At 44.5% G+C, this 15,704-nt stretch overlaps 1 protein-coding gene across 5 annotated transcripts in view; it reads right to left on the bottom strand.

Annotated features, from left to right (window-relative positions):
• Positions 1-15,704, bottom strand: part of KCTD15 (potassium channel tetramerization domain containing 15) — a 42,672-nt gene continuing 26,968 nt past the window's right edge. For all 5 annotated transcript variants that reach the window (XM_061458520.1, XM_061458519.1, XM_061458517.1 and 2 more), the window contains 3 exons: positions 15,021-15,165; positions 6,659-6,964; positions 1-1,065 (listed from right to left, as the gene is read on the bottom strand). In XM_061458520.1, the coding sequence (XP_061314504.1) occupies positions 910-1,065; positions 6,659-6,964; positions 15,021-15,165 (607 nt within the window). In that variant the 3' untranslated portion in view covers positions 1-909. The remainder of the gene's footprint in view (positions 1,066-6,658; positions 6,965-15,020; positions 15,166-15,704) is intronic.

Below are 15,704 nucleotides of genomic sequence, written 5' to 3' on the forward strand. Positions count from 1 at the left end.
AACATGGTCAGTAAATGATTAACAAGAGATGGCAGAGCTTGCTTGGCAGAACCACGCTGCTTTGATGATGCCAAACTTAACAGTTTCTGAGTCAAAACAAGACTAGCTTTAAGAGAACTACAGCTCCATGTTGGGTATGTGACCCTTGTGGGATGGCAGCATTTTGTTTTGTGCTTCCAGATCCCTACTTTTGCAATCATTGCCAAAATTGGCCTTGTCAAATTTTTTGTCACTATTTTTTTGTTTAGTGCAGGTTTTTTTTTAGTACGGAGCACCAGTTGACTATAAATTGGTCCTTTTCAGATTCTAGAGTCTGTCCACAGGGAGATATTTCTGTTGAAAATGTAGTATAAAAATAAGCCATTTGCTAGTACGAGCGAGTACAATCACAGAAGTGTCACGTCATGTATGGAGGTGTAAACCACGTCTGATATGAAGGAGGTGCGGCAGTCAGGGAAGATACTCAGTGCAGTTTTTAGGGAACCATCTTCCTCTCGAGGCTCCTGCTTCCATGCGTCACAGCGTCGGGGTACAGCTGGAACGGCTGTTGGAACTGCTTCTCCTGCTGATCTATTCAAATTGCTTTTACTGCTCTTTCGTAAGTCCAACCTAGGGCCAGTGGCTGACGAAGCTTTGCCTTTTCCACCACCACCACCGCTGTTTAGCCCAAAGTACGTTCCCAGCAGGCCTGGTATGCTGAGCACGTTCAGGAATTCCATTGTGAAAAACGAACAACTGGTTTTTCAAATGCATTTCATGGCTGGCTATGTGACAGGTAGTTTCAGAATACCACTAATTGGCAACTTAAAGTCAAAATCTGTTTGCTAATACTGTTTTCCAAATTCTTAGTGTTTCACATAAGGGACTATTAAACACTTATACGGTTACAAAGGAGTAGGGGAGTAGGGTCTAGTCCAGGGGCTCCTGTTTTATTCTGATGGTTGGGGTGGGTTGTGGTCGTCTGTCCTCACGACACAGCACATATTCACTGAACTGAGAGGAATCCACCCCACCACCGCATGAAGCTGCCACACTGAACCCCTTCTGAAATAATCTCTCAAGCACCTGCAATGTGGGGAAAAAAATTCAGATTAATATTTAGCAAATTTTAGTGATTAAAGCATTCAGGGAGACTGGATCTAAATGATGGATTTAGTCTTTCGAGTTCTCATTGAATGAATATTATTCAGCTATAATTCTTTAAGTTATTGTTAAATGACTATGCTGTGATTAAAGTCTCGCTCTCAGCAAACCTCTGCAGAAAACAAAAATTAATCACAAAAATAAGAGCTCTGCAGAGCAGCTTAGTACATTATATAGTAAAATACTGTACTGTGGTGATATTGATGTTATCTCTTACTGCTTACAGAAAGCAACATCAGGTTTAGGTTGTAATGAAAAGCGCCCATTACTCAGTAGTAGTATAAACAGGCTTAGAGGAAGGGGCTGAAAACGTCTCAGCTCATCCTTGGCAGATGACAATGTCTTAGGAGGCTGAGTGACACATCTCCACACATTCCACCACATCTCCATGGACATCAGAGTTGTGGTTTTCACTCGCTGGAAGGGAGTGCTGCTGTATGTGCATGCAAAGCATGGCTGGGATGGGATGTGGACCCAAGACAAGGACAAACAGGAAACGTTCCGGCCCAAGAAAGAAGTTAATTTGTATTGCCCAAATACGTATTTTCTCTTTCTCCTTCTGAAGAAAAGCTGGTGCAATTTAAATGCATAAATTTAAGGAACCCAGAGGCAACTTTAATTTCTGAGGCTGTGTGACACAGCACATTACCCTAGGATATACTGATCTTGGCAGTATGTTTGGGGCCATGTTTCCACAGGCATGAGCATGTTGATACATGGTTTCCCAGCAGAGCTGGACGTAGGCAGAGTTTTCTCAGAGCAGATGCCAGGTCCACCTTCAGTGGATCCACAATGCCAGATCTACTGGAGGAGCTGCTGTGCAGCCTCCCACCCAGTGGTGGCTCTCGCGGGTCCAGGGCAGCAGCCTGGAAAAATGGTTCTTCTACTGGTAAATGCCATCAAGAGGAGCAGCCTGTACCGGTCTGTAAGTGCCCAAGGCACCGTGTCCATTGCCACAGCACATGAGCCTGCTGTGATGGGAACTGAACCTCATGATTGATTAAACCTGAAGAACTTGGCAACACCAGCACCCCCATGTGCCAGCTGTCTGCTGCCCACAGCGACAGACTAGGGACAGAAAAGTGACTAAGCCACTTAAAAAACTTTACCATAGAAATGTGGAATCCCAGACTGGTTTGGGTTGGAAGGGACCTTAAAGCTCATCCAGTTCCAACTGCCTGCCACAGGCAGGGACATCTTCCACTAGACGGGGTTGCTCCAAACCCCATCCAACCTGGCCTTGAACACTGCCAGGGATGGGGCAGCCATGGCTTCTCTGGATCACTCAACCTGAGTGTGTTTAAGTGTCTTAAGCAATAGACACACCTTCAGTCAGAGGCAACTCATACGCTTTTACAGGTTCACGTTATAGGAGGAACTTTATTTCTTTTTTGGTTTTACTAGCCCTGCGAGCTCCGCAGCAGTTACACCTACTGCGGTAGTACTGAGAAGTCTTACATTTCACATCCCAAGCTGACTGTTAAAAGATCTGCACACCAGACTGCTGCCCTGACACACAGACCCACGCGAGGCCATGTTGCATTTCTTAGTGTACGCTTTCCTCAGCCTGTATGCTCGGTTTGCTTTCTCCAGAAGCATCAATTTGGAGCCTATATTAAGGACAAAAGAACTGTATCTGAGGTGGTACCATGGTGCAATGCAAGCCATGGCAGCAGCATTTGCTGGTTTTAATCCATGGGAACTGAAAGATCAAAAGAGCAGACCAGTGTATGGTAGAAAAGTGAACCTGGGGGGATTAAAAGAAGGGGTGGGAGGGTGGGTTATCGCAATACATTTAAGATGCTTACAACTCTCTTACTGGGGCTGTATGCTACCTGCAGGACAGAAACGGGGTGCGTACACTAACACTTGTTCCAGCTGAAAGAGGAAAGCAGGAGTTCGAGAGGGAAGGAGGACTATGACATCATCAGACTGCTGTTCCATGAGCTGGAGAGTATTTTGACTGTATTACATTCCTAGAGCTGGCAAGATGAATATGAGAGGCAACCCAGCTACAGGAAAGGAGGCTGCTTCCATTTACTTCCATTTACTTAACAGTTCCATTACTTACTTACATTCCAATCCCCTGGATAGCAAACCAGAGGATTGATGGTTAAGATTTCAGAGAGAGATGTGACTTCAAAATCCTTGATAAAAACTTTTTAAAATCAATTTCCTTGTAATATAAACCAAGAGCAGGGGTGCCCTTGGCTTGCCTCTGTCCAAAGATATGGAAGGCTGCCTATTAACATAGGACTCCTCTTCCCTCAGCCAGCTCTCTGCATACACACAGTCCAGGTAGACATTACATCTTAGAGCACTGCACGCAGAACAAAGCAATTCGGTTTTACTACCTAAGTGCTCAAAGGACTAGACTGCAGGCTATCTAACCTTAAAAACCTCAGTATCACCCAGTTTCTCAGCAAGAAACAAACCAAGCCAAATCCTGTAAACAATGCACAGAACGTTTAAATATTGTAGCTTTTTAAGTGTAACTCGGATAACCTTGAACTCAGCTCTGTGAAGAAAGGCTCCTAAAAGGTGCTTCCATGAATGCTGAGCACTGGTTTGCACGTGCTGGTGCGTGCACAAGACTCAACAGAATGTTAAACATGGACAGATTTAAATGCCATTTACTGCATTTGGTTCTATGCACATTACTTTTTCCAAAGGTAAGAAGATACAGATAGAGGTAAACTAGTGTCTTAAGTCAAACTGGAGCTTCTGTCCTGTAAACCTCCAAAGAGAGTATGTCAAAAAGTGAGCATTAGCTGCAATTCTCGTATGTATGGGGGGGGACACACTATATTAGAGGATCTGTGAGTGGTGAGGCCCTGGCACAGGGTGCCCAGAGAAGCTGTGGCTGCCCCATCCCTGGCAGCGTTCAAGGCCAAGTTGGACAGGGCTTGGAGCAATCTGGTCTAGTGGAAGGTGTCCCTGCCCATGGCAGGGGATTGGAACTGGATGAGCTTTAAGGTCCCTTCCAACCCAAACCAGTCTGGGATTCTATGATTTAATATACTCTGTCTCCCAGTATTCTGAGCATATCTGATTTTGTTGCACTCTTTTCTAAGTAGAAACACAACATTTTCACTTAATGTACCTCATTTAAATTTTGCAGAATGCTAACAAATACATTCTTAATTATGAAGACCCAATGTTCAACATAAACAAGCACCACAGCATTTTCTCTAAGGTAAGCTCCTGTATCTTGCCAGAACCTTTTGCAAGGACTTGAATAAACACTGTCAGCCCTAAGAAAACTGTATACCTGTTAGTAATTACAAATGGGCATTAAATTAAGAGCTACTGTATTTTTCTGGCTACCACTACACTGTTGACATTCTTTGAAGTGCACAGCTCTGGAAACAAAGCGTTTAATGGAAATACCTTCCAAAGATAGGAAGAATTGAAAAATATTGCAGCTTTGCCACCAATAAGCTAGCAAGGCACAGGGAGGCAAAAGTGCTGTACTGGAGCAAGCAGCAGGCAGATTGACTGCATTGCCCTTTGAGCTTCTTTGGAAGTGGTTCTGCTGTTCCACCCACTTCCCCTTCTAACCCATCTCCCTTTAGTCTGGGGCATTTGCTTCCCTGTACTTCCAACTTCTGACTTTTGCCAAAAAGCCCTGGGAAAGGAGGGGCAGCACCTCTGTGCTGACCAGAGTCCCGCTGAGCCAATGATAATTAGCTGCTGATTTCATCAGCCTTTGGTCTCAGAAATGCATCATTTTGCAGAAAATGTTTGGAAACACTTTCTATTAATTATATAGTAAAATCATGTAATTTAGTAAAATCATGTAATTTAGTATTATTATTTATACTGCAGACAGAAATTTTTTCACAACACGAACTTGTGAAGAGATGCTTTGATTCCATCTGAATTCTGACTGAATTCAAAACACATTCAAATATTAACACTAATTAGCATTCAGCTTCTACTGCACACCACTTTGGCTTATCCAGAGCCAAGTGCTCAGCCTGGTGGGCATCCAGCTCTTTGCCCGACTGCTGGCAGTGCTGAGCCCACTGGTGGCCCTTTGTTGCTTGGGTATTCTAATTTCTGTCTTGTGAGTAACTGTGTCACAAGGATAGGGTGGCTGAAATACAAACATGCTTCCCCATCCACTTACTTTAGCTGAAGTGCAGCTGCTTCCTTCTCCACCCAGCACAGTGATGAATACATCACCATTCCCACTGCCAGCAAATGGATCTGCCTCCAACCCACTTCCAGCCTTCTATTTCTAGCAGTCCACCCTAAACCTTGCCAAATGTGAAACTGCAAAGGACTGCACAAAATCAACCACAGGCATCAGCCTGATCAAAGGTCAACCAAATGAAACACTTGGGAGACTTGAACCAAAAAATCATCCGAACCAGCTGGGTTTAGACTGGTTTCACAGAAAAGCATTATGAGTGCAAGGAGCACCAGGGGGTGCTGCCCCACGGAGGGAGGTGTCAGTGTCAAATACACACTGTTAAAATGGCTGCATCCACCTTTACTGGTCTTCACAGTCTGGCCAGCCAGTCCCATGGGACAGCTCTTCTGTGGGTATTTGACCACAGGAAAGTTCACGAAGGCCACTAAAGCCTTTCCAACAGCCCATTTAGCATCCACAGCCACAGCCCACCAGCAAGGGACAGTAACTCTGGAAATATTCCTCACAGGCTGATTTCATTTCACAGTATTTGCAGCGTATTTTAGAGGCATACAGGCGAAAACTGAGAGCTGTTTTGACCTTGTAAGGCGCAAGTTAACAGCATCACCAACGCTGTTCCTTTCTGCAGCCAAAGGATAACTACAACACCACGGCCTTGGCCACAGTGGTGGTGACCCACTGTGAAATGGCATTTCTTGTCCATAAGGCTGCTGCCTACACACAAGCCACAGATTTATTTCTGCTACCATCTACCTATCTGTCCAGTTATCTTCTTTTGTTTCATATGTTTAATTTTAAGCCTAATGTCAAAACTCTGAGTATAAAATGAAATACATTTTGTTTAAAATACTCTGGGCAATTTTTATAGAACATCCTTTTGAAAAAAAAAAAAGTGCAGAGATCAATTTTTTTAAGTCCATCCCGCAGGCACCATCATTTAATTATGAGTGAGACATAAATTATGCATTTACACATTGTTGCATTTTCTATAAAATGGTGTGGAGACTTTTTTTTTTTGTAGTTTTTGGAACTCTCTCTTTCTTCCTGGGGGCACTTTGGAGGAAAAAAAAACCCTGCTGCAGGCTGTACATTGATGAAAAAATTAGCATTTATCAGTGTACCACCATTATGAGACCAGCATGGCACTAACATACACAAAATCTAAATCTATTTTTCTGCTTAGACTTAGGAAAACCTGAAAGACTGTGATCTCACCAGGCAGAAAATGTCTCCTTGCAGTATAAACACTGGAAGTAATTGGGCAGAAGCAAATAATCTGCATATAATTGAATAAGAAATACTAAAAAACCCACCCCAGCAAACAGATGAGCCAGCACCGAAAGGCCATTACGTTACCTGCACTGAGTTCAACCGGCAGTACCCGTTCAAAGGAAACCTAATAACGTGGGTAGGGTCCTGGTTCCAGCCGGCGTTCACAGAGTTGCACATGACATCCCCAGTCTCCGGAAAGATCTCTTCTATTAAAGCTTTCTCCCCACTCAATGCAATTCTCTCTCCCAGATCAGGAGTCACTCTTACGACCAAGCAGTCACAAGGCTGGAAATGTTTCCGTTGTTCTTTCTCTTGTTTCCATCGCTCAAGTTCCTTAATCATTGGCTGCAGCTGGTAATATTTTGCTTCTTCATATAAAAGATTAAAGTCCTGGGGAAGAAAATAAAAGAGAGAGGGAGAGAGATAAACTAGAAATGCTGACAGAGTTCTCATTTAGCAATGAGTATTGTTCCTGTTTGACCTACTTAGGCTTATGTATTGTCAGCAAGAGTGCAAAAGCAACAGGTACCCACGTAGTTTGTCTTCGTGTTACACCTACACAGAAAACCACACTGTGTTAGCGGTGAATCTGTTAGAGCTGACCGTGAAGTTCCCACTGCACTGAATTATTTGTTCATTTATCACCCCACAAACTCAATGCCAGAAAGCTTTACTTTTGGATTAAAAAATCAAAATAACTGTTTGCATTAAAGAAAGCCTGCTGACGTAAGAGATGTCCCGAGCCCTAATCTTCACTCTTGGCCTCAGACAGTCACTTCTGATTTTGCCACAGAAGATCTTAGACTTCACTGTCACCTCTCACACATGTTAGGAGATTGAGATGTAAATTCAGCTTCACTTCTCACCTGTCTTTGCTGATTCTGAAATTCAGCTACGGTAGCTGCTCCCTACATTTCATGATTATTCCTATATTTAAAGTCTACTTTGGATCCTGGAAAATTATACAGTGGTAGTGACCACCCCACTCCAACAACTTAAGACACAGTTCTTCCCAGCCATTTGTCCATCACCTCACTTGGGCTTTGGGCAATTCAAATTCCCAATCTGATCCAACTCCCAGTTCACTGACTGTTTTCTGCACATCCTCATTAACAGCTTTGCATCAGATCTCCAACAGATCTTTCCACCTCAGCTGTTGAGTATGATGAGACAACGGGTGTCAGCAGCCCATCAGACCAAGCCAGAGAAGGAAGAGATGGGTGAGCACTGGGTTGACAGTTTGCTTACAGTGGCCCCACCACCTCCTCCAGCCTCCTGAAGGGAAGAGGAGCAGCAAGAGCACCACCAGCTCCTCTCTGCAAAGATGTGTCGTTTGCTTTCCTGGCTCTTATGCCTTCTGCAGATGGAAATGCTGCACCACAGGTATGCTCTCTGACTTTTGCGGAGCATGCTGCAGGTCAGCACACCTGGATGTAAAGACTGCAGTGAAATAAAATGAAAAATCACAAGAGTGAAGCAACTGGAATAATTTGGACTGGGAAGAATGGCATGACAAGAAGTAATCAAGAAATGGGCACCAAAATTCCATGAAAAATAACAGCAGTGCTGCTGCTCCAGGACCTGGGGAAGCAGGGAAATCAAAGGCCAATGAACAGGCAGCACAAAATATGCGACTCTTCATAGTGGCTTGGAATTAACCTGTAAAATCTGTTGCTGCAGGATATTACTGAACCAAAGCAGTTAGCTCTGTTCAAATTTGGCACACAGACCCACCGCTGGTAGTGGAGAGGTGCTCCTTCTCCCCAGGGCTGCCTACAGCCTGGAGATGTATGAATATTCACTGACACTGGTAAGGTTATCGCGTTTCAAAAGGGACATCCAATCCTCTACATCTCTTTGATGTCTGTTACGGCTGGGACAATAGGCACACTGCTAAGGGAGAAAAAAGGACCAGAGAAGGCACAGAGAGGGAAACAGGGGAAGAGGCAAGTGGGAAGAAACGAGGGCAACAAACACACAGGAAGTAGCTGGAAGATGAAAAGCAACAGGAAGATTAAAGAAGAAACCCTATACAAAGCATGCTGCGAACAACGGAGCTGGTTACAGGCCAGCCAAAGAGGCATGAAGACTGGCTGCATCACCTGATCTCAGCTAAGACAGCATCAGCCCCAAAGCTTCATTCCCTGATGGATGGTATTTTCTCCCCTCCCCCAAACCATTACTGCTTTTCTGTATCCACCAGGGAAGCTCCCTGGTTACTGAGCATAGGATCAGTTTAAACCTACACGGATTACTGGCCTAACTTAAAAAGAGCCCCTGCCCTAAACTTTCTGAAGTTTTCGTGTGGGACACACAGCACACCACCTAACTGTGTTCATTACAGAGATGTGTGCAAGGGCCTTTCAAACATTCACTGGGCATCTGCTGGTCCCATGTATCTTTTTTATCAAAGGAAAACATTCAATGCTAAGGAAAAACTTAACTCTGGAGAGTGAACAGGAGCATCCAGTGCTTACTGAAGGCAATTGACAATCTCACAGTTTTCAGTAGGTCCTGAAAAACTAGTTTTAGCCTATCTGTGTTCACGGTCACTAAAAAATAACGTATTAGTTATAAGATCAATCAAGTGAGTATGTGCTAAGTAAACTCAACAGTAAAACCTAGAGGAGATGGTACAGTACCATAAAAAGCAGTCCTTTATTTCTGGAAGAAGAGAGAGGTACAATGCTCCTGAGTGTGGATGCAAAGACCACCACAGTCACCAGAGCCTTTATGACTGACTTCACTGGGCTCTGTCCTAGGCTGACAGTATCCTGAATCACAGCAGTTCACTGGTCCAGCACCTCCAGGCCAAAACAGTAAAGCCGTAACACAAACAAAACAAGGATCATGCCACCTCTACCTCCCTCTAGCCAGCTGTTAGCCCACTGCATCAGATGCAGCTCTTAGTGGCTCCTACTAGCCATCGTTTATCTGAAATAATATCTAAATAAACAAGATAAATTTTACATTCTGATATGATTTTGTGATAACGTGACCAGTTTTCAAATGAAACAGCTCTTCCACTACTGTCTTTCCCAGAGGATACAGCCACGCTTCAGATGGCTGTGTGGAAATTGGGCTGCACTGGAGCATCACATGCTCTGTGCAATGAGGTCTGCAGCTGGTCACAACTGCCTGGGTTAAACCAAGGTGTTTGGGTTAGTTTCTGAAGTAAGACACTCTGTGTCCATTCCACACTTGGGTTGAGGGCAAATATCTGGAACGGGTTCTGCACCTGGAAAAAGGGGTTTGTAGCAGAAGCTGGGAATCTGAGGTGTGCTGGTGTGGAGAAGCAACACACGTGCAACGTCAGGGAGTCTGGGCACCTATTATCAGGCAGTGCAATAAAGAGAATTTGTTGGACTGTAACGAGCGGATAAAAAATGTGTCTTCTGCTGGCAAGAGAAAATTCACCTTCCATGGCCCCCCCTCCACGTACCACACACTGCCCAACCCAGGCACCAGCATCCTAGCCCGCCCCACTGCCCCAACCCTGTACTGGACTGCTGGTGCTTCTGCACTGAGTGACTTGGGCACTGTTCAGGCATTTGACCACATATTTAGCGAGGGAAGATAACTTTGCTAAATGAGGAACAAAGAAAGAGTGGCTCCCACTGTGGGGGTTCAGTTGTCTGAAGCCTGTGCTTGGCCAGGGTAATGGACTCACCACACTGCTAACTACAAGATTTTGTCATTCAGGTTTTATACACCACTCAGAGTACAGTGCATCTGAGATCTGACTGGAAGCGATGCCCAGCTCTGGTTTGCCTACAGAGGATGTTGAGGACAGGTAATACCACCATAGCTACTTCCACCTTGTACTGTAGATATAAAATCCTATCCTGATGACTTGCAAAAATTTAATATGAAATGTGAAGTAGAATTCAGCCCACAAGGGACCTCACCATGGAGGTGCCACAGGAGCCACAAGAAAACATTTCCATGCTGCTGGTTTTGAAAAGTTATCAAAGGCAGACACAGACATGAATCTTCCTAGACCTATCCAGAAGAGGCACACTTCACTGAGGCAGGCACACGAATAGCTACAGGGCATTAACTGCCTAGCACAGTGGCAAAGTGCACACAGTCTCATTGAAACTTAGCCTCAGAGCAGCCTGGTACAGCTTTTGTCCCAGGCGCATGCTGATAGATGCACACAGATATTGCACTCTTTCTCTCACAGAGGCTGCAGCCCTGGTGTCAGTGCAGTCCTGCTGAGCTCAGACAGCATCCCACAGCAGATTTTGTACAGCATCCAGGAGTTCCTTGTCCTGCAGGACTAATGATGCACCTCCCATTTATTCTAAGGATTATTTCCCTACCTTCACAGCTTCTTAACAGCACTGCACTTCATGGCAGCACAGCCCAGAGTCAAGCAGCATGTATGGTAGCTAATGAAGTTGTCTGTGTTTAGCTAAGGTAAATCACTTTACTCCGAAGGTGATTCCTACCAGCCAAGGTCCCTGCTCATGTGCTCCTTGCTAGACTGAAAGGGGAAAGGGGACATGGACAGACCAGCCTCTGATTTTGCTGTAACATACCACAGAAATTGGATGCCCTATCCCGGACAGTGTTCAAGGCCAGGTTGGATGGTACTTGAAGCAACCTAGTCTACTGGAAGGTGTCCCTGCCCACGGCAGGGGATCGGAACTGGATGAGCTTTAAGGTCCCTTCCAACCCAAACCAGTCTGGGGTTCTATGAAAAAGCTACCATGAGCTACCATGAGCCTTCAGCTTGTGGCTGCTGTAGGAACTAGTAAGGAAGCTGTGTCAGGTCACCTGCAAAGAGGCAGCAGCTGGCCAGGTGGCATGAGCACAGCCTTTCCCCATCCACAACTTCTGGACATTTAGACCTCATAGGAGAGGTAAACACATCCTTCAAAGACACAGCTTTTTGCCTTTCACAAAATAATTTTCTGCTCATGACTTGGTAGGAAAGCTTTTTTCCTGGTGGATTCTACAGTCACCACTGACAAGCATGACATACTGCTGAGGAGGAGATTGGCAAGTGTGACTGCAAAGCCAGTTGTGCTGCTGTTTCCACATCACTGCCAGCAGGTCACAAAGATCAGCTAACTACAGGCAGAGACAGCCAACATAAACTGTAAAACGGTGTCTCCTGTGAACCTGATACTGTTCTCTCAGTACTGAAGAGGTCCTTTGGTTCTGTACCTAATGGTGACTCCTAAACAGGCCGGAATGGCTCTTCCTGCCTATTTTCCACTTGTTATTCTTTGTTACATGAAACAGCAAACTGTCATCCTGAGTCAATGTTTCTTTTATATTTTAGTGCTGTGAAGATCTGACTCCTGGCTACGCGAAAAAGTTGCTCACTTCTATGATGACAACTGCACCATTTGGTGAGGTCAGTTCGAGAGCACTTAGAATTAGATGCAAGCACTAATTTTAAAACAATAATAAATTAGCGTGTTGGCCCTGCGGTTCTGGTGCTACAGGTGAGCTCTACATCCCATACAAAACTCCGATGTCCTGTGTATTTGTCCTCCTCCCCTCCTTAAGATGGAGCAATAATATACACATTCCCTATATCTGGTTTTGTTTGACAACCTCTAAGGGAGGTGTGAGTCGTGTGCGTCTCAAGTAAGTAGGTGTGATGAGTCCTGGTTCTGAATGAAGTTATGTCCTGGCAGTGAAAGGGGCAGATGCTGCTCAGAAATGTCCTGCGGAAACACCTTTGATGGTGGGGGAAGACCAAGGCAGAAAGGCCAGGTTGGATGGGGCTCAGAACAATCTTGTCTAGTGTGAGGTGTCCCTGCCCATGGCAGGGGGTTGGATGAGCTTTAAGGTCCCTTCCAACCCAAACTGTGGGCTGCAGAGAGGTAGCTCCAGAGCCAGCCATCCCCTAACCCAGCAGCATGGCAGACCAGGGGGTGCTGGCTCCACACTCTGCTCCAGGACATTTGTTGCTCAAGATGTCATGGTCCCACACACAGGTCTCTGAACCGGTGCAGGAGGAGGAGCTGTGAGCAGCTCCAGGCTGCTAGCAATTGCCTCGCTCAGCACAGGCTGGCTGCAAAGATCTAAGCCAAACAGCTCACAGTAATTTCTCAGCATACTTCATGTGGCTTAAACTCCCCTGAACACAGGAAAATTATATGAACATTAGAATGTTGCTTTCAGCAGGGAGACCTGTCAGACACGAAACACTTTCAAGTTCTGGCTTATTAGTAGTTGGAAGTGTAATTAATATTCACTGTAAACACACCAGTCAGACTTGATAATAAAGAATCACTAGCCTTGGAACACATACCCACTTTCTCTGCATTTCAGTGTTAACTTAGTCTGAAAACAACACTTAAATAGCAAACACAGTAACGCTAGTGCGGTACTAACATTCCAAACTTTCCAAAATAACCATCTGAGCAGCAATTCAAGTTGAAAAGCAACTTGGCTAAACCTTGAGGCTAATAAACTGCTTGATTAAATTAAGGAGTAAAAACTAATAAATATTCAAAACACTTGATAATGCTTTGTTTGACATAAAGAACATTTAATGCAAGTCTCACTGGAAAACCTGTCAGGTTTTATACCTTAAATAGAGTTTTGCATTTAGAAACACCAAGTGATTCCATTTGCTGCCTTTGATTATTGTCTTCTGTCACTTTAATCATGCTGGTAAAATTACACAATTTCTGTGAAGTCAAATCCGTTTACAATGCAATTTTAATACAGCTTTGCAGCACATTCTTCTATGCATTTTTATTTAGTTACTCCCTACCTAGCAATACTTTGCTTTGTTCTTGAGCCCTCATTAGCCTGGGGTTTGCTCTAAAGCTCTCCCAGGGAAGAACTAAATAAAATACAGTTAACCCTATGCAAAGAGATGGTCTGGATCAACGGACTTAGCCCTGGCACAGCGCCGGCTCTCCTGAGTCTCTCCCAGCCCTGCCAGGGCTCACTGCGCAGACAAGTCCTTGGCACCCACCAGCACTCTCACCTCCAGGCTCTTAATGAATCTTGCTGGTTTTGTTTCACAGCACCTCTGAAATCTGGACGCCAGTTGAGGCTATGATCATCTTGAACTTCTCTTTTACCCTCCTTTCTCATGCTTTCTTGTCTCAATGGATTGTCCAAAATGCTGCCCCTAAAGCATCCCTCTGGCCTTTCATCTGTACTGCTTCTCCATCCACCCTCCTTAATTTGATCTATCCCATGATCCACACAACTAATCCGGTCTTTAGCTTCACTCCCACCCATGTGTTTTCTCTCTTACCTCTTTAAAGAACTTTTCTTGCATCCACCCCTCAGTGCTCTGGCTCTCACCCTGCCTCATGCACCCCAACCCATAACCTGCCCGCCACTCTCCAGAAGGAGCAGTGCCAGGGCAGCCCTTCTGGGCTGGAGCTCTGAAACCACCCACAAATGCCAAAATTTCTCCCTGCCTTTAGATCAGATGTGTTCTCCCCAGGCACATGCAGGGGTCAAACACAACTGTACTTGTAACTTAGGCAAGAATGGCTTAGGAGAGGTTTGCAGCATGAGGATTAGCTGTACTCCAAAGCTAAAGCCGCCAGAGCAACCACAAATCCGGACTGACTCAGTTATGACTGACCAAATTATCTTGCCTACCCAGGCCAACACGCAAAGTGAAATCCCACTGCAAGGCTCAAGAACCTTCCTTTCCAGCAATGTTCCACATCCTCTAACTGAGCAGATCCCCACTGCCATCCCAATTTAGTCATCATTTCATCCTGGAGTTAGTGCTTTTGTTGAATCTTGTCATCTACAGTCCAGACACTTTTGTCTTCTAATTTTCGTACATAAGGATGACAATGTTACAAGTTTCACAAGTGCAAAGCCAACTGCTCTCCAGAGGAGAGCTTTTAGAAACAATCAGGGTTCGCAAAGTGACAGCCACCACTGTTATTACACAGAGAACACGTAATGCTCCTGAAAAAGCCCTCTGTAAATTCCATCTCCCAAGAATATTTTCACATTCATAAATTGTGTAAAAGCTTACTTCCTGAAATCAAAGCATCTGCATCTAACACAAATCCTCATGGGCTTGTTTAAGGGTATCTCTTTTTTATACCTACAAGAAAAGAAATTATACAATTTAAGTCCTCTAAATATCAAATTTTAAACACTTCTTTCAGATCCTGAGCATTAAGCCCTGGTAAGCGCTAGTTGCTGATGTTGCTTCTTAATTGTTATAACCTGATAAGTAAGCTAAAATGAGAAAATACAATTAGTTTAGAAAAACTGATCTAGCCATAAGCTTTGTTGTTTTTTACGGTATCCATGACAACCAGTGGTCCATTTATTAAATAATAGCATCCCTGGTGTAATACACAAGTACTAAAAATCCTAACAATAAACAGCAACATTTAGTTAAAAGTGTTTAGGTCAAGCACACAATTCAACCTGCACCAAAACAAATGACAGGAGGAAAAGATAGGTTGCATACTATAGCTTTCCTTACCTTAAAGTCATCTGGGAGCAGTAGCTTAGATGTCCTTAGGAAGCTTAATATATATCTGAAAATTTCACCATCTCGATCAATGAAATAATGTTGTTTCAAACTGTCCAAGACAATAGGCTCTGTGCCATTAAACAGGCGACTTATTCTGAAAAAAGAAAAGAAAAAGAAATGGGCAAAAGAGGAAAAAATGTCATTACACCCTCAGGGCTTAAGAACATCCAGCCAATTTAGTTGCATCAATTCAGTGTGCATGAAGTAATATCTTAATTTGGTGACAAACAAGTGCACAAAGAGAGACGCCTTAGACACGCATGTGCACCCACATGCTCACACACAAGAAACATGTGTGCACAGGCACACACCAGCAGCAAGTGCCTGGAGCGTGCACTGCCTCGAATCAGTGCTGCAAATTAGGACCATGACCCCAACAAGGCAAGTGCCTACGAAATGCTCTCCCCATGGCTGGCAGAGTAATTTTGGTGAGAACATGTGTCACCATTATACAATGCTGTCCACATGTCCTGCTAACGGAGAATCAAACAGCTGGTTACTCAGAGATGGGTTCTTGGCCATGAGCTTTTCCTCCAACTTGACTGTCATTCTGATCAACCACCATCAAAACCTTTCTGTGCTAGAGGAGAGGCTGCCCGTCCATGGAGATGAGCTGCATGAGCCCCTCAGTGC

This window comes from Pezoporus flaviventris, unplaced genomic scaffold (assembly GCF_033815535.1).
Source record: "Pezoporus flaviventris isolate CSIRO_AGI_PZ_B2104156 unplaced genomic scaffold, CSIRO_AGI_Pfla_v1 ptg000027l, whole genome shotgun sequence".
Classification (NCBI taxonomy): Eukaryota; Metazoa; Chordata; class Aves; order Psittaciformes; family Psittacidae; genus Pezoporus; species Pezoporus flaviventris.